The sequence below is a fragment of the Rattus norvegicus genome, chromosome 13 (genome assembly GCF_036323735.1).
Source record: "Rattus norvegicus strain BN/NHsdMcwi chromosome 13, GRCr8, whole genome shotgun sequence".
Classification (NCBI taxonomy): Eukaryota; Metazoa; Chordata; class Mammalia; order Rodentia; family Muridae; genus Rattus; species Rattus norvegicus.
The window spans coordinates 84,245,898-84,267,253 of record NC_086031.1 but is presented as its reverse complement, the minus strand read 5'-3'; the positions used below and the strand labels follow the sequence as shown (position 1 = coordinate 84,267,253).

Genomic DNA, 21,356 nt, shown 5'->3' with positions numbered 1-21,356 from the left:
TTCTACCTATACAGAGTACATTCCTTACCTAAAGAAAGACTCTCTAGTGGCTAAAAGGGACCGAGTAATAAGTGAAATGGTAACTTACCTGGTTATGTAGTGAGCCTCCCCTGTGTGCTGAAAGTTACTCCTTATTTCCAGGCATAACAAGAGCATTGTTTGTCTCTTTCAAGTATAAGGTTAATTGCAGTTCAGAGACGGAAAATGATATCATGGGGGGTGTGGCATGGGATTTGAACTCGGGATGTTTTTACATCTAAGTTGGTGATTTTTCTTTATCATATTTCCCTTCTACTTTACATATTTCTTGAGGTGTATGTTAGAGACAACACAAGTGGCCTGAGGTTTCCTTAGAGGTGTGTAGTTAGGGGTGATCTTGGTCCTCACCCTTTCTATAGTGGTGTGCAATTTCATCATGGATAAAAAAAAATCACCAAGTCAGACTCCTTACCCATCAAGACTTCCATCCCCCATCCTTGTAGCTCTGGCCAGACTCCCTGGGTTACAGCCTGTCTTAACTTTCCAGTCTTTGCTGCTGTCCCTCACCCACACAGGCCTGAGTCAAACTGAATAGCAGCAGTCTTCCACCTTCCCCACCTCCATTCTCAGGCCATGCACTCTCTGGTTCCTCTTGCTTTTGTAGCTCTCTCTATATATTTCTTGCAAAGGAATCCCTTTCACCTTGTAAAGTCCTCATTTGTGTGAGTTGCATTTGGCCCTGGAGATCTGTAGGTGACTTCCTGTTTCATTTCCTGGTACCTACCTTCCAAAGGAAGCTGAGATGGAAATGAGGACATAGGACTAATAAAGGTTTAGGAATGCATTGTCAAATTTTAATTTCAAATGCAGAACACACAAGTATAATATTTTTGACATTTTACAATTCAAATACCTCATGGAACATAATTGTATTAAAAACCTTCATTCTGTATCTGCAATTGAAATTTCACCAGTCCTGTATTTTTAACTTGCAACACACCTATAATATTTTGAAGAATGCCTTTCAAATGTGTACTTCCGATCTGAAATGGTGGCATCATATCAAAGACCGAAGGGTCCGAGATCATCATTTATTACAGATGGTATGATTAAAGCACTAATGCACTCCAAATCTAGTTTTGAAATTGAATTTTTTTATTTTAAGATTTTCAAAGACTCTCCAAACCTCAAGACTAGCTGCTATTCAACTGCACAACTTATCACCACTAGGGCTGTTAAAAAAAAAACAGGAGCCTGCCAGAAGAACGCTAGAAGCGTAAGGCCTCTCTGTGTGCTCACAAGAAGGCTAGCATCCTTGGCTCTATCAAACCTTAGCCTACGGACTCTCTACGTATTCGTATATGTTGTTTTGAATAGTAATGCCTTCACAGTCAGTACCAACCCGTTTGGTCACTGCTAAATTTTACCTACTAAGTGCGACATGAATATTAAAAGGCCCTGGGATGGTTGATGAGCAGGGAAAGCAGACTCTGCAAGAGGACTTTGGTCACTATCTCGGTTCTCCACTTCCAGCAGTGGTTCTCTCCCATGACCCCTGCTACTTTCCCAGGATGCTCAGCGAGGACCTTCTTTCCAACCTCTTCCTTGCATCATCTACTCATTATGCTCTGGGAGCCTGCCTGGCCTGGAATGGGCTTGAAATGGGACACAGCATCGGACGTTGCTTTAGAGACGGGTGGTCTCTGGCCTTCTAGCTCTCTAACTCTATTGAACGCTTACTGATAACTTCCAAAAGATTCTAAAAACTTTCTTGCTTATTCTATGGTTAAAAAGCACTGACTTCTTTAGTCTAACTCTGTGCTTTACTAAACATTATAACTCTCTGTGCTTTACTTAATTCTTTTTTTGTGCTGTGCTTCATTAAGTTCTAAAAATTTAACTCTTTATTACTTGCGCTTTAATGAGCATTAATATCTGGCAATTAACACGTACTGTTTAGCAGCAGGGAATTAGTGAAAGGATTTATTGCTAGTGCTCCCTTTTTTTCTGACCAGACAGCCAGAAGCCCTTTGCTGGCCTGGCAGGTTAACTCTTTGTGAGCCAGAGAGGAAGGAAAGGAAAAGGATTAAGATGTTGTATACAGCCAAATATGCAGACACATATACATTCAATCATTCAAACTCCCACATCCTGACTGTCACAATCAACTCCACAATTATTCATGAATGCTTACACATATTCACATATACCCTACACACAAGCATATAGACAAACAGACATAGACATTTGGATGGATGGATGGATGGATGGATGGATGGATGGATGGATGGATGGATGGATGGATGGGGCAAAGCTCCTCAAGTCAAACCATTCAACCAAAAAACCAATAACTTTATTTTTTTTCCTCTGGTCCTTTTGTACCTTCTTAGCCAAAAAGGTCTAGAAAATTACCTCAGAGATAAATTGTTACATAAAATTGGAGTTACACAAGGATGTTGATATTAAGATGAAAGCAGTGTTTCATCATAATATACTCATTAAAAGTTCAAAGCAACAGTTTTCCCATGGCCTTTTCTTATCACAGTGCACTCCTGTGACTATATCCTTAGACCTGAATGTTTATCCTTGTACACAAAATTGCCCCAAATTCTATTTCTCTTATGGGTGTGATTATGAAACCTCATTATATTTCCTATGATGCAGCCTCTACTTACTATTCTGAGGAGTGGGCACTTTCTATTCTTGATGCTAACATTATTAGATCTTTCTAGCAAGTAAGAACATCTCTAAAAATTTTCCTCCTATATAATTGTTTGAATCAAATCAGGAAATCTATAGAATTATTATCTATTTGTCTATATAGTATTACTACAAGATAGTATATTTTCATAGATCTGCAGAGATCTGCTCAAAAAGATGGGCTAATTCCTATAGTTATATATTTAATAATAACAGGAAAGGCATATTAATAACATATTAATAACATATTAATTAATAACAGGAAGCTTTCCTAAAATGGATCTCTCCTGCACCTTGCCTACCAGAGCTGTTGTAGATTTTAATCCAAGGCAGACCCATCTCTCAGGAAGGTCACCTGCTAGTTTTTCGCTCCTCTATGATGGCTCCTGACAATTATGTGGATAAGCAACCTCATGAACCAGTCTGAACAAATTATTAAAGGCTGGCATGGATCCAATAGCCCTCCTTCCTGAAAGACTGGCTCAAATGTCATTCATGTCTTCTGTAAAGATTCTACTGATGTCTTGAGGCTAGTCCCTTCCTCCTGGGAGACAGCACACTTCCTAGGCCTGTTAGTACAGTACAGTGGCTCAGGTGTTTATAATTGCACACATACACAAAATGCCTCTTTTTGCATTTGTACTGCTGATGTCATTGTGATGTCTAAGAGGTGATAAGAATAAGTTTGTAAAATAAGTGTTTGTGTTAGTTGTATTTAACTGGGAGGATCTCGGGATTTTTTAATGGCTAGTGCATTGATTATTTAAGGATTGGAGAGTAAAACACTGGGAGTAGCCAATAAGAATATTTTGGATTACAAGAGCTTTCAAGTCTGATCACACTGCATGTGATGAATCCAGAGCAGCTCATCCCTGCATTAGAATGCTGAAGCAAGAGGGAGGCTAGAGTGGAGGCCAGCTTGGGTCACGTGGTGAGTTCCAGGCCTGCATGAGGCTGTGTGTGTGTGTGTGTGTGTGTGTGTGTGTGTGTGTGTGTGTGTGTGTGTGTGGCACAGGGCCCACTGCTCTTTTTCAGTCTTTTTCTTCCCTGTAAAGTTGGGGGCAGGGAGGAGAGGCATTCAAAGCAGAGCCACTGTATGAAAGCAGCCACACACTGGTTTAAAGTGTTAGTATTATGAGATTTCAGCTTTTGGTGGCTCTCTTCAATTTCGATGGTTCTGTTGGTATTGGTCTCTGTCAGAACAGAGTGCTCAGTTTCTTGGGGAGATGTTTACTTTTCAAATGATCCTCACTCCAGCGCTGCCTCCCCCCAGGGTCCTGCTAGACTCTGCAGTGGGGCATGGGGTCACTCTCTCGGTCCTGTGGCTTCACACACTGCATTAGGGATTTTGCATTGTACCCTAAGCTGCAAGCATTCATGGGGAGCCTTAGGAATGATTCATTCTCTTCAAAGTATTCTATCTTTTTCAATAAACCTCATCACATATTTTAAAGGTAGACAACACAAAGTCCATCCTCTTTATTTTGATGATTTGAGGCCCTAGGAGTAAGCCATACTGGTAAGTTTCTGCCTTCAGAATATCTAAAGTAGAGTGATGTACTCCTCCGAGCCTACAAACTCGCTCTTCTCCCAGGTTCTTTGGGAAGCCCTCCTCAGTATCTTCTACTATGCTCTTGCAGGAGCTCTGCAGTGAGCCTCAAGACCTGGAAGATAAACAAGGAGTAAGATGACAGGGACATCTATTGTTGACATCTCTACCTATTAAGCTTCTCTTGAGTAGAATACTCCTTGACTTTGTTTTCAACCATCTGTTCGTAACTGTGTATACTGGTCTTCTGTCAGTCACTGCATGGTGCGTCACTGCATGGTGCGTCACTGCATGGTGCGTCACTGCATGGTGCTACAAAACTGAGTCATAGGGGACCCTCCTATTGCCCGCATGGAGGTAACTCTGTAACCAACATTAATAGCTGGTTACACATCTTAAATATCGGGATCAGTAAGGTAACATGCTATCACCCTTTTGAGACTTGGGAACATATTTGACCTGTTTCTAAGCTGTTATTCTGTTCTAACGTTCTGTGTACAGCTTATGGCTTTAGAATTCACAGGCTCTGATGGCTAAGTAGGTTGAGGGAGATCCATTTCTGTTGGAAACTTTAATGTGCAAAGGCTGAAGTGGCACTAATGCAATTAATTTCTGTTTGTTCTCTTTGAACCTATCCAGACAGTGTTTTTATACAGCTATTTCTAAGAAACATAAAATGAAGCCCATGTATTCAGCATGTCAATAAGTAATTAGTACCCAATTAAAGACAGAGAGAGAAATCTAGTGATTTTTCTGAGGGAGGCTGGTACATTTGTCCTGCCTTGAACCACTAGGCAATTTAGAGATTCAGCTAAGGGCTTATGGTACTGCAAATCATGTCTATGGGTTGTACTGTGTCCTCCTCCAAGAGACATGTTGGAGAGTCCTAACATGTCCTTTAAACATCAATGTGTGATAATATTTGCCATTAGGGTCTTTCAGCATAAAGTCATTAGGGTGGTCCATATCTAACATGATTGATGCCTCTATAAAAGGGGAAATTTAGACACAGACACACATGAGAAAATACTATAGGAAGATAAGGGCAGAAATTGAGGTGACCCGTCTATTAACAAAAGAATAAGGGGTTGGGGATTTAGCTCAGCGGTAGAGCGCTTGCCTAGTGAGCGCAAGGCCCTGGGTTCGGTCCCCAGCTCCGAAAAAAAAAAAAAAAGAATATCAAAGATTGCCGGAAACTCATGAGAAGATGACGAACATGGAAAAGAATCATTCTGAGAGTTCTCAGGAGTTAGTATTAAATCTGCTGATTCAGGACTTCTCAGCTCTGGGACAACAGATAGATGTTATTTAAGCCATTTAGATTGTTGTCAATGTAATGGAAAACCTAGAAAACTGGTGGACCGTGGCCGGCTGTGAACTTCCCACATTCCTCCCTCTGTTTCTCAACGCTGTGATTGCAAGTATTATTACCAGGATTGGTCCTCCATGTTTTCCAGTTCAATGATTTTTTCCCCCAATTTGGTCCCTTGCAGAGAATGAGAGAACAAAAACCTTAAGAAATTTCTAGAATGTAATGCAAGGCGAGATAACCTTGGCTTCTAAAGTAAGTGGGGATAATGTCCCAGGATTCGGCACCACGACCTAGCTAGGAGCTGCATTTAGCACAGGTATGGGGCTATGGAGACGCTCAGTTGGTAGAATGTTCTGCATGTAATCGTGAGGATGCGAGTTCCACCTGCAGCTCACACATAAAAATCCAGGTGTGGTGGCACATGCATGTAATTCCAGTGCTTGGGAGGTGAAGACACACTGATCTCTGAGGCTTACCAGCTGGCCAGCCTCGCTTAATCCACCTCTATATTGACAGTGCAAACTCTTTGTCATACCTGCCATTTCTGGCTGGTTAGAGGGTTCGTTTGAAGATCTTAGCCTTCCATCTATGTGGTCTGCTCCTATGATTTCTGCCAAAGCTACAATAACAACATAAAAGGGGTGAAATATACTCATGTCTCACATGATTGTGTGTCTGCTTGCTGAGGCTATGTCAGAAAAGAAATAAATAACTCATTGTCAGGATAGGGACATTTGTAGGTTGGCAGGCTTGTTCTCGTGAAGCTGAATCAGAGTTACTGTGACTGAGAGCCCTCGAGTAGGAACTGGGGAGATGTGTGGCAGTAAAGAGGGCGCGTTGCTCTTGAAAGTGATTACAGCTCAGCTCCCACCAGTCAGGCAACTCTCAACTGCCTTACATCCTCAGGGGAGATGGCATACTCTTCTGGTTCTCATGGACACTCATACACAGACAGACAGACATACAAATAAAAATGATATAAAACAAACAAAAATAAAAACAATTTCCTCACGCAAAAGCAAGAAAGCAAGCAAACAAACAAAATCCCAAGAATTCCTCAGCCAAAGGAAAAAAATGGTTTTCACGAGGAAATTCACCTGCACGGTAGAATGCATTATATATATATATATATATATATATATATATATATATGTATGTATGTATGTATGTATGTATGTATGTATGTCTTTGCTTCACATGATTTCAGAGAAAATCTTTAGAGGGAGTCTTGCTAATGAATAGAGCCAGAAGGAAGTAAAATGAACAAATGGCCAAAGCTGTTATATGTTTAAGACAAAAGAAGAGCGTGGGAGAGCCCATAACTTTATTCTTTCTCTTAAGAATGACGGTATGTCCTAGAGTAGAGGATGCGTTATCTGACAGTCATGGGGATTTTACGACATGAACTGAGGTGCACAATGAGGGTCTATCAAGGATATTTAAGATAAACCAAGAAAATTTGGCTCTGAATATAAAATATTCCAGCCCTGCACATTCAAGAAGTTCTAGGCTGGGTGGAGGTCTTGTCCACCAGCGGCCAAAGGTCATCCTCTGATTACAAGTTTAAGGCAGACATGGAGAACACAGAAAATGAAAGTTAGTAATAATGAACATAGAAACACTTTAGAAAGCACAAAATGTTCTCATAAAGATGGCCGTCCAAACAAGAAGGAAGGAAATCGGTCCCCTGAACAACACAGAAATCTGATAAGACTAAGGTATCAAGTCATCCACCTTCCGGAGTCTGTAACATCTCCAGAATAAAGCACACCTAAGGTAAAGATTCTACAAGGATGATTAACTGTTTGGAAGCCACTTTATCTTTTAATTTATTTTAAGACATAATCACATGCAGCTTAGAATCGCCTCAAACTTGCTGGGTACCAGAGGTACCATAAACTTCCAATCCTCCAGCCTTCCCTTTCCCAAGTGCTGGAATGACAGAGCTCACTGTGAACTTGTGAGCTCCACACCCATATTAGAAATTTGTGATTATGAAGAGCTGAACTATTTAAGATTCAGAGCCAAATTACCCAGGTTTGTCTTAAATAACTTAATCACCCTTCATTTTCTACCTCAGTTCATGACATAAAATCTCTGTGATTATTAGAAAAAACCTTTTAGAATATGTTAACTTAGCATAGCATTATTTTTCCACCAACTGCAAAGCTAAGAAAGTCATAATATGGAGACCCATAACAGACTTTTCCAGCTTTGCTGCAAACTGCCCATTGGATGTCCAACCAATGTGCATGGAAAATACTTTATGACCTTCTTTTACTCTGTCAATATGAAACCGATGCTTTTATGGTGGAATGTGTTATGTGGGATAGTGCTGGATCTAGGTCCTTGGGCCATTGTTCACTCATATTTGACTAAAGAATAAACTCTTTTATTCCCTATGAGTCGAGAGCTATGGTTGTTGCATCGACACCCTTGAAAGGTCTGGGTATTTTGTGTGTGTATTATAAATAGGCTATTGAGGGGAGAAGGTTCTGTTATAAAGATGTATGAATACCATCTGTGAAAGGAGGGAAAACAGGAGGGATATTGACTTAGCTTGCTTTCTATTGTTAGAAAAAAACACCATGACCGAAAACAACTTGGGGAGTAAAGGGTTTATTTGGCTCGCATGTCTAGAACACAATCTATCATGAAGAGAAGTCCTAGTAGAAGCTGAAGGCAGGAAGCTGACATAGAGGTCATGGGAAAATCTGTAAAGTTGCTTGTTCCTCATGGCTTGCTCCGTGTGTGTTCTTGTACAACTCAGAACCACCTGCGCAGGGGGGCACTGTCTGCATTGGGCTAAGCACTTCCACATCAATCATTAGTCAAGAAAATGCCCCCATAGGTTTGCCTACAGGTCAGTGTGATGAGGTATTTTCTCAGTTGAGGTTCCCTCTTCCCAGATGACTTTAGCATCTGTCAAGTTGACAAACAATCTAAGTAGCACAGCTATTCAAGTTGTCAAAATTGAAATGCAGTCTCTTGTATCAACTAGAACCAGGTAAAGCCAGGGTGCAGGGTTTTCGTGCATTAAAATATCACACAATACTAGAAACACAACTTTCTCAGAGGCCAACAAAGCTTTATAGAAAAACAAGTACTTCTAAAAAGCTATTTCCCTAACAACTGTCTATTCAATCCTGGAATGATGCCAGTCAGATGAATTATCCTCACCAAAGTAAGTTTATTTCTTGAAATATCTAATGGAATCATCTCCACTTTATCTTTAAAGATATCTCCCCATCTTGACCTCTTTGAAGAGGCCAAAAGCATGAAATTCTCTGGAACTGGAGTTACAGATTTTGTGAGCCACCTAAATGAACATGAGAACCAAACTGAGGTCCTCTAGAAAAGCAGCAGCAAGTGTTTTTAGCCACTGAGCCACCTTTCTGGCCCCCATAAATGGAAATATTGCAATGTAACAATATTCACGTATTGATTTTGAATTTACATAGATTTTACCATTGCCATCATTCATATGGTATTTTTCAAGCAAAACCTTTGATTTAAAAACAACGAAATCACATTTCTTTTACTTAGTATTTAGAAAGGCATGCATTTGGTCTTGTTTTTTGAGTTATAAAAAGATGTTGAGAATTAGTAATAATTTTCTTCTAAGGGTATATTTATATTAGAAGATTCGGTTTAGACAAGAGTAATAATTATCATAAAATAATCCACCACATTAGCGGAGAGAGCAGGATGACAAAAAAAAAAAAACTAAAACAAAACAAAACAAAAACTCTCTGTCCCTTGAGTCAATCCTGATTTCTGCTATTCCTGATTTCATTTTATAACTACTTTTATGATGTGTCTTCCCCAGATTCATGTTTGAATCCCAATTCCCAAGGTGGTCAGACAAGGAGATGGGTCCTTTGAAAAATAATCACCTCCCGAGGGTAAAGTCTTCATTACTGAGATGAGGGGGAGTCATTTGCCCTTCCGTCATGTGATCACAGCCCTGCCAAAGGCCAACCATGAACCAGGGAGGAGCTCACACCAGATACTAGATTTCCTGGCATTTTGTCCTTAGACTGTCTACCTCTAGGACCAATAGGCTTGCCTAAGTGTAAAGAATTGTATTACTCTCACTTATAGTACATTTATACTCTTTCTGTAAGACCCTAGATAAGGCACACTCTGAAAATGTATGTCATAATTAATTACTTTATTGTTGTTACTTTGGGACAGGGTCTCCCAGCATATGCTCTTGAGCATGCTGATTTCAAACTTGTATGACCCCTTCTTCTACCTAGGGTGCTAGGATTATGGGCAATACAACTACTTCTGACATAAAGAGTTCATTTTGAAAATTAGAATATATTAACTTTCTATTCTTTTTTGTTGTTTTGAATACACACACAGATATATATATATCTATAGATAGATAGATAGATAGATAGATAGATAGATAGATAGATAGATAGATAGATGAGGGTTTGTAGCTCACCATGTAGAACAGGTTGATACTATGTAGACCAGGCTTGGCCTCAAAATCACAGAGATCTGCCCTGCCTCTCCCTGTGGAGTTCTGACATTAGAGGCAAGCAACCAACCATGGTTTGAAGAATATATTAATTTCAACATTTTTTCCCTGAGAAATTCTTGTCAGCTCCCTTGAAATACTATAAACACCACAGGCTATCGTAAAGTCAGTACTGGAAATTTACTAGAACATAAAATTTGAATTAATAATCACACTGAACAAATATTTTCATGGTATTAAATCTGTTTGACTGATGATTCAGAAGGGTGTCTATATAAACTGCACTAAAATGATATAACTTCTTGTGAAGGTGAGAAACATATTTTAAGGGGTTAGAACAATGCCAGGTCTGTGTTTCCTTGCATTTATTCAGAGTTCATCCCAAACAGCAAAGGTTAGGTGTTTTATAGCTTCAGACTAGTACTACATAAAGTATTTCAAATGTATAGCTCAATTTTCAAAATCTTTCCTAAAGATTAATGTGGCTGAAGAGGCAAACAGATTAACAAGTTAAAACGATTAAAGTGAAATAAAGTGCAGACAACTACTTGAATTCAATGCTATTTTTCTTCTTGAGCCAGGACTCTGAACATGCACTTTAAAGCCCATAAATTTAGAATTTTTTTAAACAAAAAATCCAGAACATTGTGTACGATGTTTATCACTGTAGTTCTGATTACTTACGTAAAATGAACTGGAATGAAAGTCTCAGTAATGTTAAAATCAATACAACAGCGCCACCCAGTGAATATACTGGTTTATACAACTACCTCGCCAGAATTTTCCTTGTTAAATTGTACTGTATTTTCAGTATAGTCGTGTTCCAATTATTTATATGAAATTATGTCCTATAACATTAGCTCAAGAATATAACAATTAAACATCTTGCCTATTTATTCAAAATCAAGTAGTAAAGATATTCAAAGGATATTATAACATTCGTGAATAGAAAGTTCTTTATATTCTTTGTTACGTGTAATGTCAGCAAGCCACAAAGTGAGATGAACTAGTGATTCCTCTCATGAGATGTTTGGAAAGTGTAGAATCATGTTCCTGTACGTTTGTGCTTTTGGATTTATTACCCCCTATACTGACTCCTCAAAATGAGTAAATTTAAGATTTAAATTTAACAATGTCTATCCATCCATTCGCGTCCGCGCCCCAAAGCTTTCAGGAACCTTAGGTGAAATGATGTGTACAAATATCCAATGGGGTCAGAATTTGACCCCATCAAAGCTTATCAAATAGTGACATTGTTACTATTACTCCTGGATTCTCTATAATGCCTTTGATTAATCTGAGAATCACACATCCTCTATCCCCTGTTACTCTCTGAGCCAAATAGAAGGCGGCTTGAAACTGTCTGTCTTTTCGCTAACTGGGATGCTGAAGGCAAAGTTCCAAAGTCTGGGACAACAGAGTAAACGCCCACCGGAACTCCTCTCTTTAACTGCTGCGCTTCCTGGACAGGCGGAGTCGGGCTTTCGACTAGAAGCAACTCCCTGTACAATGGTTCCGCTGACCTGGAGCCCGCCATACTCCGCCACTCGTCAAGCCACACCCACCGTAGGTCTTTTGAGCTTTCCAGGCATCCGTCGCAAAGGAAGCGCGCTGTGCGGAAAGGGGCGGGCCTCGCATAGAAAGGCGGCTGGTTTGAAAAGTGACAACGGCCGGTGGATTTTAGGAGTTTGCTCGGTTTGTAACTGCTCTTTGGTGAGCTACTGGGACTGCAGGTGAGTGCGAGCGAGCGAGCGAGCGCAGGAGGACCGGGTGCAAGCCAAGGGCTCGCTAACTTAAAAACTTGTGTGTTGATTTGAGACGGGGGTCTCATCTATTCCGGATTGGTCTCGAACCTTCTGTGTTCCTGAGGCTAGTCTTGAATTCCTAATCCTACTGCTTCCATCTCCCAAGTGTTGAAATTACAGGCGTGAGTCACAAGAGTGCTGTCTGTGGGACTTGTTTGGATAAATGCTTGGCGATTTTTTTTATGTATCTCCATTGCGTCACCATCTCTTGATTAAACCAAGAACCGTTTATCAAAGGGAAGAAAGATGGGTGGGTGGCACCTGAGAAACAAAACCGGAGACTGCCTTTGGTTTCTACATGTACCTGCCTACCCGCAAACATAGACTAATACAAAGGAAGATATTGACAAAATAATATTTCAGGAGTAGTAACGTCAGTAGGACAGTTTGATATTGTGAAATATACATTTTGCCATTGTCCAATTCTTTGGCTACAGATCCGGAAATCCTTGGAATCCTTACGGTGATAAGTGAACTTTTGTATGTTTCTGGTTAGCTGTTGCTTGGCAGCCTCTGGTTGCTTTACTAGAAAACTAGGACAGCCCTGTGGACTTGGCCATTTGGTCCCTGTTCTCTGATTCTTGAAACTCAGCATTGATGAAATTGGTCATACCTATAAGGATAAAACTTGTTTTTTAAAAAAAAAAAGGACCCCCCCCAAAAACAAAACAAAACAAAACAAAACAAAAAACCCTAAAGGGTTGATTTCGAGTAACTCTGGGATAAATACACACATTATGGTTCCTCTAGGTTGCAAGTCCCTCCTACATCCTTGGCCCTGGTTGTCTCTTCATCCGGTGTTCATCCCTCATAATATCTTCTGTAGTAAACCAGTAGTAGGCATTTCCTTATGCCTGAGCTGCTCTCGCAGATGAATTGAATCTATGGAGGGCTTGTTAGGGACAGTGAGTGTCCTGGGGAGGCTGTCAGAAGCTTGAGTAAAACAACCTGTGAGCATCCCGTCCAAGGGGAGCAGGATGAAGATTAAAGCCTCAGCCTGTGGCTGCTGACATTGACCTAAGGATGGTTTTAGAACGTAATGCTAGGACACCTAGTGGTGTCCACTACATAATTATTGCCAGCTTGATGCTTGCCAGAAACCACTCCCATTTTAGGTACAAATTAGACTGACTTTGGTTGGCATGACTAGAAGAAGGTATATCCGTCTCGTTCACAGATGATAGGGTCTCTAAAGTGTCATAAAGGAATGGTCCCAAGTATGGAAGTAATCTTGTAATAGAGAAGCTTAGAAAGGAAGTCACTACTTTTTTTTTTTTCTTCACATTGCTTTTGAAAGCAGTGCCCTGTTAAGTAGGGATTTCTTGCATTCTGTGGGACAGAAAATAGGATCAGAAGTGCGGGGGCAGCGGCGTTTCCCAGTGGTGTAGGGAAGAGTCTTCTAAGTACTAGAGCCACACTAGAGTAGAAAGAAATAGCCTTTAGAGTTCCTGGATCTTTGGCGTTTTGAAGGGTTCAAGCAGAATCGGGGCGTTATCTGACAGCCAGTGGCATTTTCCAGTTACTGGGAGGAGAGGCAAGAACTCTGCTGGAGCTTTTTTCTAGGCATATGTACTGGCTGGTTCTGTGTGCCAGCGTGACACAAGCTGGAGTTATCACAGAGAAAGGAGCCTCTATTAAGGAAATGCCTCCATAAGACCCAGCTATAATGCATTTTCTCAACTAGCGATCAAGGGGGGAGGACCCACTGTGGGTGGTGCCATCCCTGGGCTGGTAGTCTTGGGTTCTATAAGAAAGCAAGCTGAGCAAACCATGGCCTCTGCATCAGCTCCTGCCTCCTGACCTTCTTGAGTTCCAGTCCTGAGTTCCTTTGGTAATGAACAGCAATGTGGAAGCTTCTTGGTCATGATGTTTGTGCAGGAACCCTGACTAAGACAGCATACCTCTTCTGAGAAACAGCAAGAGCCTAGACTTCAAAACTTGTAAGCCATAAGCCATTTCAGTTTGCTTGCAGAATTGAGTATGTTCCTGCCCGGTCTCTGCCCACACTGGAAAGTAATGAATGGACAGACAGCACTGCAGTGAGAGACCACCGAGCATTCTAGGGAATTTGTCAGAATGCCTGGCCTCTAGCAATTGGATTTTTTGTTCTGACAACTAAAAATATCTCCAAACATTGCTAATCATGCCCCGGGATGTATAAGGGAGATAGAATTACGACAGATACTATTTTAAGAGGACACCAGTAGGAATACTCTGTTATCTCTATACATGAGGACAAATGAGCTTTTGCTGTTTTTGCTCTGCTGAAAGGGATTTGTGCTTTAAATGAAGGCTGCCCTCTCCCCCTCTTCCTCTCCTTTTTTTCCAGCTCGCCTGCCTGCATCTTAAATTGTATTAGCCATCTAATATGAACAGTGTGTACTGAGGATAACAGTGCAATCAAATACGATCCAATTTTATTTTCTACCTTGTGTCAGTATTGCTTGTATCTACCTTCTGCTGCCGATACTGCCCGCCTTGAGCTTTGAGAAACAGTTCTTAGCTAAGAATGTTAAATGTCTTGGCTCTTGTGTACAAAGACAATAACATAATTTTCCTATTGTATGTCAACTCAAAGCCTCTATCTCTTATGGAAGAAAACATGAGGAAAATTAACAGAAAATGACTGTTACTTTGCTATAAAACTTATTTTAGGATAAGACACTATCTTTTTTTCATTGTGTTTGTATGTATGTATGAATAAAATGCATCTTTTTGTTTGTTTGGTTGGTTTTGAGACAGAGGACAGTCTCATGTAGCCCAAGCTGGCCTAGAATTTTCCATATAATTATTACCTTGAGCCTCTGGTCCTCCTACTTCCACATCCTAAGTGTTGGGATCACTGGTGTGCATTTCCATGCCTGGCTTAAAATTCTTTACCTTGCTCAGATATTTAATGATAGCACTACTGTGGTCAGAACAAGCTCAGCTCGGTCGTTGTTTTCTGTTGAGATCCCAGATAGTAAGAACCATGACTGTGTTTGCTCCTTCTCTTTTCCTTTTCAGACTAGGAGGAGACTCCCAAAATGGAAACTCTGTCCTTCCCCAGATACAACATAGCTGAGATTGTAGTTCATATTCGCAATAAACTGTTAACTGGAGCGGATGGCAAAAACCTCTCCAAGAGCGATTTTCTTCCAAACCCGAAGGTAAACTGTGCTTGTCTTTGTCTGTAGCTACTGATACTGAAGAGCAGAGTGAGCTACTAGGTTTGTAGTGTGGGAACAGAGGCATGTGCCCTTACGTTTGTTGTAGGCCAGTCATTTTTAATCTAGAAAGAAATCTCTCACCTGGCATAATTTTAAAATAACATTAAGATTATATGTGGGGCACCTTCTACATCCCGTTGGGAACTCGGTTCTTTAATATGGTTGTTTTCCTTAAAGAAAAAAAGGGCTTTAAACCATAGATATATTAAAGTATATTAAATTTTTTATTACTGGAGTGTGGTATGAAGGTATCATTTATTGGGGAGCTTGACAGGATTTATTCCAAACGGTTTCCTGCACACACATGCTTCCAGACCATCTTCTTCGGAAGCGTGCAGATTAATTTTCTTACGTTATGCCCCAGGTGGGGACTGGTTTATTTTGACAGGTGTTATTCTTTATGTGTCTGGTTATTAAATACAAAAATGAGCTATTTGTATGTCATAGCAAAATCCCAAAGTCTCCCTCCAGTTTCCGATGTTGGCCTTGGAGTTATAAAATAGGAAGCCTTCTTTTATCATGCAGACTGCAAGCTTGTTTATCTCAGAGCACTTCAGTTCTTATAATGGAAGGAATGGCCTCAGAGTACATATCAGACCTGTAAGGTGAATTATACAGCGCTGGGTAATATTACAGTTTTTTCAGTGTATCTCAGGCCTTTCTGTTCACCCAATAAACTTGAGTTCAGATTAGACAACTTCTCAGGCCAGGATTTGGGATCCACTGACTTAGATGATAAGGTTTTTAAATCAAGTTATTTCTCCATTAATTTAATAGCCAATATTCCAAGTGCTGCAACTAATTGGAAATCTGAGATGACCTTTCATCTACAGCAGCACCAGGAGAGTCCCCGTGATCTTTCTTTAAAAATAGATAAAGCCCTGAGTGTTCCAGCATTTCCATGTTCCTGATAGTTCTGGAAGACTCACCTGTCTCCCTGCTGGGGTGGTTGGATTGATTGGGCTGGATTTGGATAGATTAATTCTCATTCAGAAGTGACCAATTCCCTTAGTTATTCATTACATATGAAGAAAGTGATATGTACCACACAAATTTTAAGTGCCTTAGTTATAATTGGAGTAATTATAAAGTATTTTGAGGGAAACCAGGTGATTTTTTTTCCTCTCACATTCTTTTTATTGCATTCATTGATTCTGTAGCATTGGGTGAGGATGAGGGTTATGACAGCTCTCTGCATTAGACCTTGACAGTTGTTCTTCTGTTGTAGCCTGAAGTCCTGTACATGATTTACATGAGAGCCTTACAGTTAGTGTATGGGGTCCGGCTGGAGCATTTCTACATGGTGAGTTAAGAGTCAATCAGTGTTTTGCTTTTGATGTTACAGCAGTTCTCTTCACAGTGCATGCTGCCCAAAAGGTTGAGGGTTGCTTGACTTTATTTCCAATAAATCTAAAATTGATCTCACTTACGAAGGACTTTTATATTGCTGTAAAATTATAAAAAAGTATAATGCTGTCTTTTACCTCGCACTAGGTCTGGCACCGTGGTGCCCCAAGATATGTGGTAGATAATCTTCATCTCAGTCAGCAAAGCCTCTCACCTGCTTTGCTCTATCCCATATCACACTGCTGATCGCTTCTCTCTGAGCGGCAACAATCTCTCTACCCATCATTCCCAAGGCAGGTGCCACCATATCAGAAATGTACATCCCAATTCCGTGGTGGCCTAGTGTCTCCAGCCACCAGATACTCTCTTGAACTTAAATCACCACATGAAAGAACACACAACACAATAACTTCTGATCCAATTAATAAGATATAATTGCCTACCTATTTAACATACAGTTTGCCCATCTAGACATACAAAATCCTGTACACATCCATCCCTTAAGAATATTCATAATAACCTGTAAATGTGCAGAGAGGAATCTTAACATCTGCCTCCATATTCTCTCCACTCCTCTCTCTCTCTCTCTGGTCACCTTATCTTTCTAAAACTTATCCCCCTCCCATCCTTCCTTCTTGTCCAATGACAGGCCTCGTTCTATCTTGTACCTGCCTTCACCTATATGACGTCATCCTACACTTTTAGGCAAAGAGTATCATTCATGAGAATCGTTAGTAAGGTAGAAACTATAATGAAAGACCTAACAACACTTGGGAATTACTATTTCTATACAGTGTGTTTGCAGATATGGAGGTGAGAGACTTTACTGAACACCTGCTAAGACTTCAGAAAAAAAAATTTTTTTTGTAGGGCAGTCACTAAGATTAAAATGGAGGATAGGCAGTAAGATTAAAGTAATTGAAATAAGGCAAACCAGATAGTCTGGTAAGAAATACCATTTTTCTTGATTGATTATATTTGTGATGAAATTATCAAGTCATTGTCCAAGGATCCATGAAGATGTAACTTCTGTAGGATGCCATTGGGATTCTTCTTTCCCTTTCTTTTCTTTTCTTTCCTTTTCTCTTCTTTTCTTTTCTCTTCTTTTCTTTTCCTTAACTGTTTCATTAGCCCAGGCTGTCCTTCCTGTGGATTGTTATAGATACCTGCTGCCACTTTTGGCTTGTGATGAGATGTTCTTAAAGATCAAAGAGCTTGCCCTCTGTTTGCTGTGGAACTTCGCAAGGCTTTGGTTTCTTTACAAACAGATGTCCCTCTGAAGCAGGGTCGTAAAGGTTGAAAGAGAGCACTAGAGAGAGTACAGCATGGAGTGAATGTCATTGCATTCATTTAAAAATCTTCACTAAGTGCTCATCCGGAACCAAACATCACATATTACTGCTGACTCTAGCTGTGCACTACAAGTCATGTTGTCTCCAGATTTCCTGTAATGAAGTACTATCGTCTGATCAGATCCTGTGATTAAGTTTTCTTATAGCTCAAGGTGCTTCTCATTTGGTCGGCTGACTCGTGACTTAACGTTATGATTTATTTCATTCAGATGCCGGTGAACATAGAAGTCATGTATCCACATATAATGGAGGGCTTCTTACCGGTCAGCAATTTGTTCTTCCACCTGTGAGTAAGGACGACTTTTTTCACCTTCCATACTGACATCTCTCGGGGTGCTCTGACATGACAGTCTAAGATGCCCTGAGTATGGAATTGTTAGCTTTGTATCCTGAATATGCACTGCTAAGTAGAGTCTATGACTGCCTTAGTACTGCGTGAATGTTTATATAGCATGCAGGAAGTAGTCCTTGCACAAACGCTCATGCACTGTAGAAGCAGACGTCAGCTGCAGGACTGTGCACTGTAGGGGGCTTTGACCTTACGTGACCCTAGAACACTGAGAAGTATCTTCAGAAATATGCTGAAAATGAGTATCTAACACCCCTGGTCTCTGTTCTGCATCCTGAAGGGACTCGTTTATGCCCATTTGCCGGGTGAATGACTTTGAGATCGCCGATATTCTTTATCCAAGTAAGTACATCTCAGTCCTTCATCATTTTCCCTTTCTGCCAATAAATATAAAAGGAAATTATATTAAAAATCTTTTAGAAAGTTAATTTCTTATATTTTATAGATCTACAGAAAGCTGCTTTCTGAAGTTAATTTTTCTTAAGCTTCACATGTTTTACATGCTTCCAAAATTTTGGGAGATTGCTTTCTATCTGGGTTGATATTGCCCTATCAAATGTGATGGATGCTCTTAAGATCAATGGACTTTGTCTAAGAAATGTGGCAAGCACCAGCCCCGCTAGGGACACAGCTATTTCCTGCCTGCCTGGTGAGCAGCAGCTTCCAGTGGGCAGACTGAGCCACTTCCACAGAAGGCCAAGACGAGAGACAGGGTGAGCTGAGGCTTGAGTGTGCAGAGCCCAGCTGCAGGGCTGAGTGCTGGCTGTTAAGATGTGAGAGCAGAGAGAAGTACAAGGGTAAGCTGCTCCAGTCCCGAGCTTGTTACTGAGGCAGCACAATCGCAAGGCCTCGTTTATGAATTGGGAGTCTGTGATGTTGAATGGCGAGTGAATCTGGCCAGAGTTATCAAATTAGCAATTGCTCTTTACCGTGAAGAGTTTATTTTGAACCACTGATAATTACACTGCTCTAATTGAGTCTCAGAAGTTTCCTATGTCCCTTTGCAGTCAGTCCCCTGTGGCTACCACTCTCTGATATCATTGATGTTTATTCTACACTTTGGTTTTTCATCAGTCATAACATAATAAAGTCATATAGTACAATCTTTTCTGTCTGGCTTCTTTAAACAATGCTTTTGAAATTTATTTTTATTAACTAAATTCATTAGGCCCTTGTTTCTTTTTCTCTTGTGGTATTCTCATGTAAGTGTATGGCACAATTTATTCATGATAGGCATTTGAATTGTTTCTACTGTTTGGCCATTGTTGGCAAAGCAACTGTGAATACTCATATTTCTGGTCTCTGCGGATGTAATCTCATTTCTCTGTATAAATACTAGTTCATGTGGTAAGCGCATGCCTAGCTCTTTAAGTTACCAAACTCTTCTCCAAAGTGCCTGTGTCCCCATCAGCAGGACAGAGTAGTTCCCGTGGGGCTGGCTCCACCTGGGCTTGACCATTGTTTTCACTGTTCTGCAGGGTATGTCATGGTTTTAGTCTATAGTTCCATGATGACTAATAAAAATGAGCATATGTTCATGCACTTACCTACTATGATAGATCTTTTTTGGTAAAATTCTTTTCAAATCATCTATTTTTTAATGAACTTAAAAAGAGTTTATGTGTTGATATTTTGCCTGCATGTACATCTGTATACTGTATGTGTGCGTTGCCCACAGAGTTGAGGAAAGGGTGTCAGATCCCTGGAATTACAGTGGTTGTGAGCTGCCATGTGGGGGCTGGGAATCAAACGTGAGTCCTCAGGAAGACCAGTGCTCTTGACCACTGAACCATCTCTCCAGCACCCTGCCTATTTGTTTATTGAAACTTAGGTAATTTTGAATAAATTACCAGCGATTATGCAGACATTTTCTTCTAGTTATTTGCCTTTTCCATTTTATACTTATCTTGTAAAGAGTGAAATAAATTTCGATTTTGAATATTTTAATTGATTTTCTTTAAAAAGTGTAGGTCTTAGTAAGACTTAGCTTGATCTAGGTTGCTGAGGTTTGCCTCTGAGTGCTTGGGGGATATTGTCTGGCTTTGATTGTTTAATGTTTTATTATTGTGTATGGTGTGAGTCACTGTTCATATTTTCCCTTTTGCATGTGAGTGCATGTGTGTGTTGTTGAAGCATTACCCTTTCCCCATGAAATTACTGTGATACTTTATAATAAAAAAAAAATCAGATGACATACTACCATAGACAGCGAACACAAAGGCATGACAGTCTGAGGCCGTCGTGCTTCAGACTTGGGGCAGTGGGCACCTGAGCCCTTTGCTAGTGGCAGTGTGCAGGGATGCAACCAGGTTGGCAGTGTCTAACAAAACGAAGCTTGTTCTTCTGTATGATCCAGGAACTGGGCTCCTCCGTATCTATCCAAAGGGATCCCAACTGTTCACATAAAGCCACACACAGAGATGCGTATAGCATAGTTTCTAAACCTCAGAAACTGTCATGGCTTTCAGTGCAGCAGTGTATAGATAAACTACATCCTGACTGGAACATTCCATAGTACTAAATGGAAATGAGCTATCAATCCATGAGAAAACACAAGTGCACACTGTAATGGGACGGGAACCATCTGAACAGACTACGTAATCATGTGGCATGTAGGAGAGAGAAAGCATTAGTAACCGTGAGCCTTTGTGGAGGAGAACCATTGACTGGAACTCGAGAGCGTTTTAGTATAGTAAGCCCTCTGTGTTATTGCAGTGGTGGTTTGTGCTTGCATTCTGCAGTTGTCCCATCCCACAGACAGTACAGCAGCAGCAAGCACATGTTAGTGCACATGCCTTATTCCCAATGAAAGTGCCACTCAGCACACAGACGCTGGGAGAGAGGGTCTGAGAGAGGATGGAGAACTACATAATCCTTACGTAGTATGTAAGACATCAATTGGATGTCTTTCTGGGCCTGCTATTCGCTAGGCTCTGGCTTAGCTCTATCTGGATATCCAGTTTCCTAGCACCAAGCATCTTTAGACCAAGCATCCTGCCTGATGATGAAACTTGAAATCAGGCAGAGGACACTCGCTCATCTGCTGATTTGCAGCTGGGCTGGCCCTGTATCTCCATGTGTGAGCTGGATATCTGGAGTCCATGCTGTTTGCTTCTTTGTTGAATTGCCCCTCTTCACTTCCTCTATGGTTTCTGATGCTCTTCCCCTCTGTGGAGTAGACCTACCTGTCATACTGCAGAGGACACAGCATCACAATCTGCTGCTCCACATGAAGTCTGCTGATAAATTACTTTAATACGGT

General features: G+C 40.6%; 1 protein-coding gene and 1 pseudogene across 2 annotated transcripts in view; one reads left to right on the top strand and one right to left on the bottom strand.

The window, feature by feature from the left end:
• The window catches only part of Timm23-ps7 (translocase of inner mitochondrial membrane 23, pseudogene 7), a 76,923-nt pseudogene extending 65,354 nt beyond the window's left edge, over nucleotides 1–11,569 (bottom strand).
• Nucleotides 1–21,356, top strand: part of Nuf2 (NUF2 component of NDC80 kinetochore complex) — a 64,510-nt gene that overhangs the window by 23,704 nt on the left and 19,450 nt on the right. The window contains exons 1-5 of one of the 2 annotated variants that reach the window (NM_001012028.1): nucleotides 11,656–11,765; nucleotides 14,844–14,986; nucleotides 16,275–16,349; nucleotides 17,955–18,031; nucleotides 18,375–18,436. In NM_001012028.1, the coding sequence (NP_001012028.1) occupies nucleotides 14,864–14,986; nucleotides 16,275–16,349; nucleotides 17,955–18,031; nucleotides 18,375–18,436 (337 nt within the window). In that variant the 5' untranslated portion in view covers nucleotides 11,656–11,765; nucleotides 14,844–14,863. Of the gene's footprint in view, nucleotides 1–11,655; nucleotides 11,766–14,843; nucleotides 14,987–16,274; nucleotides 16,350–17,954; nucleotides 18,032–18,374; nucleotides 18,437–21,356 lie in introns of those variants that run through there. The other variant, XM_063272366.1, reaches the window with a different exon arrangement.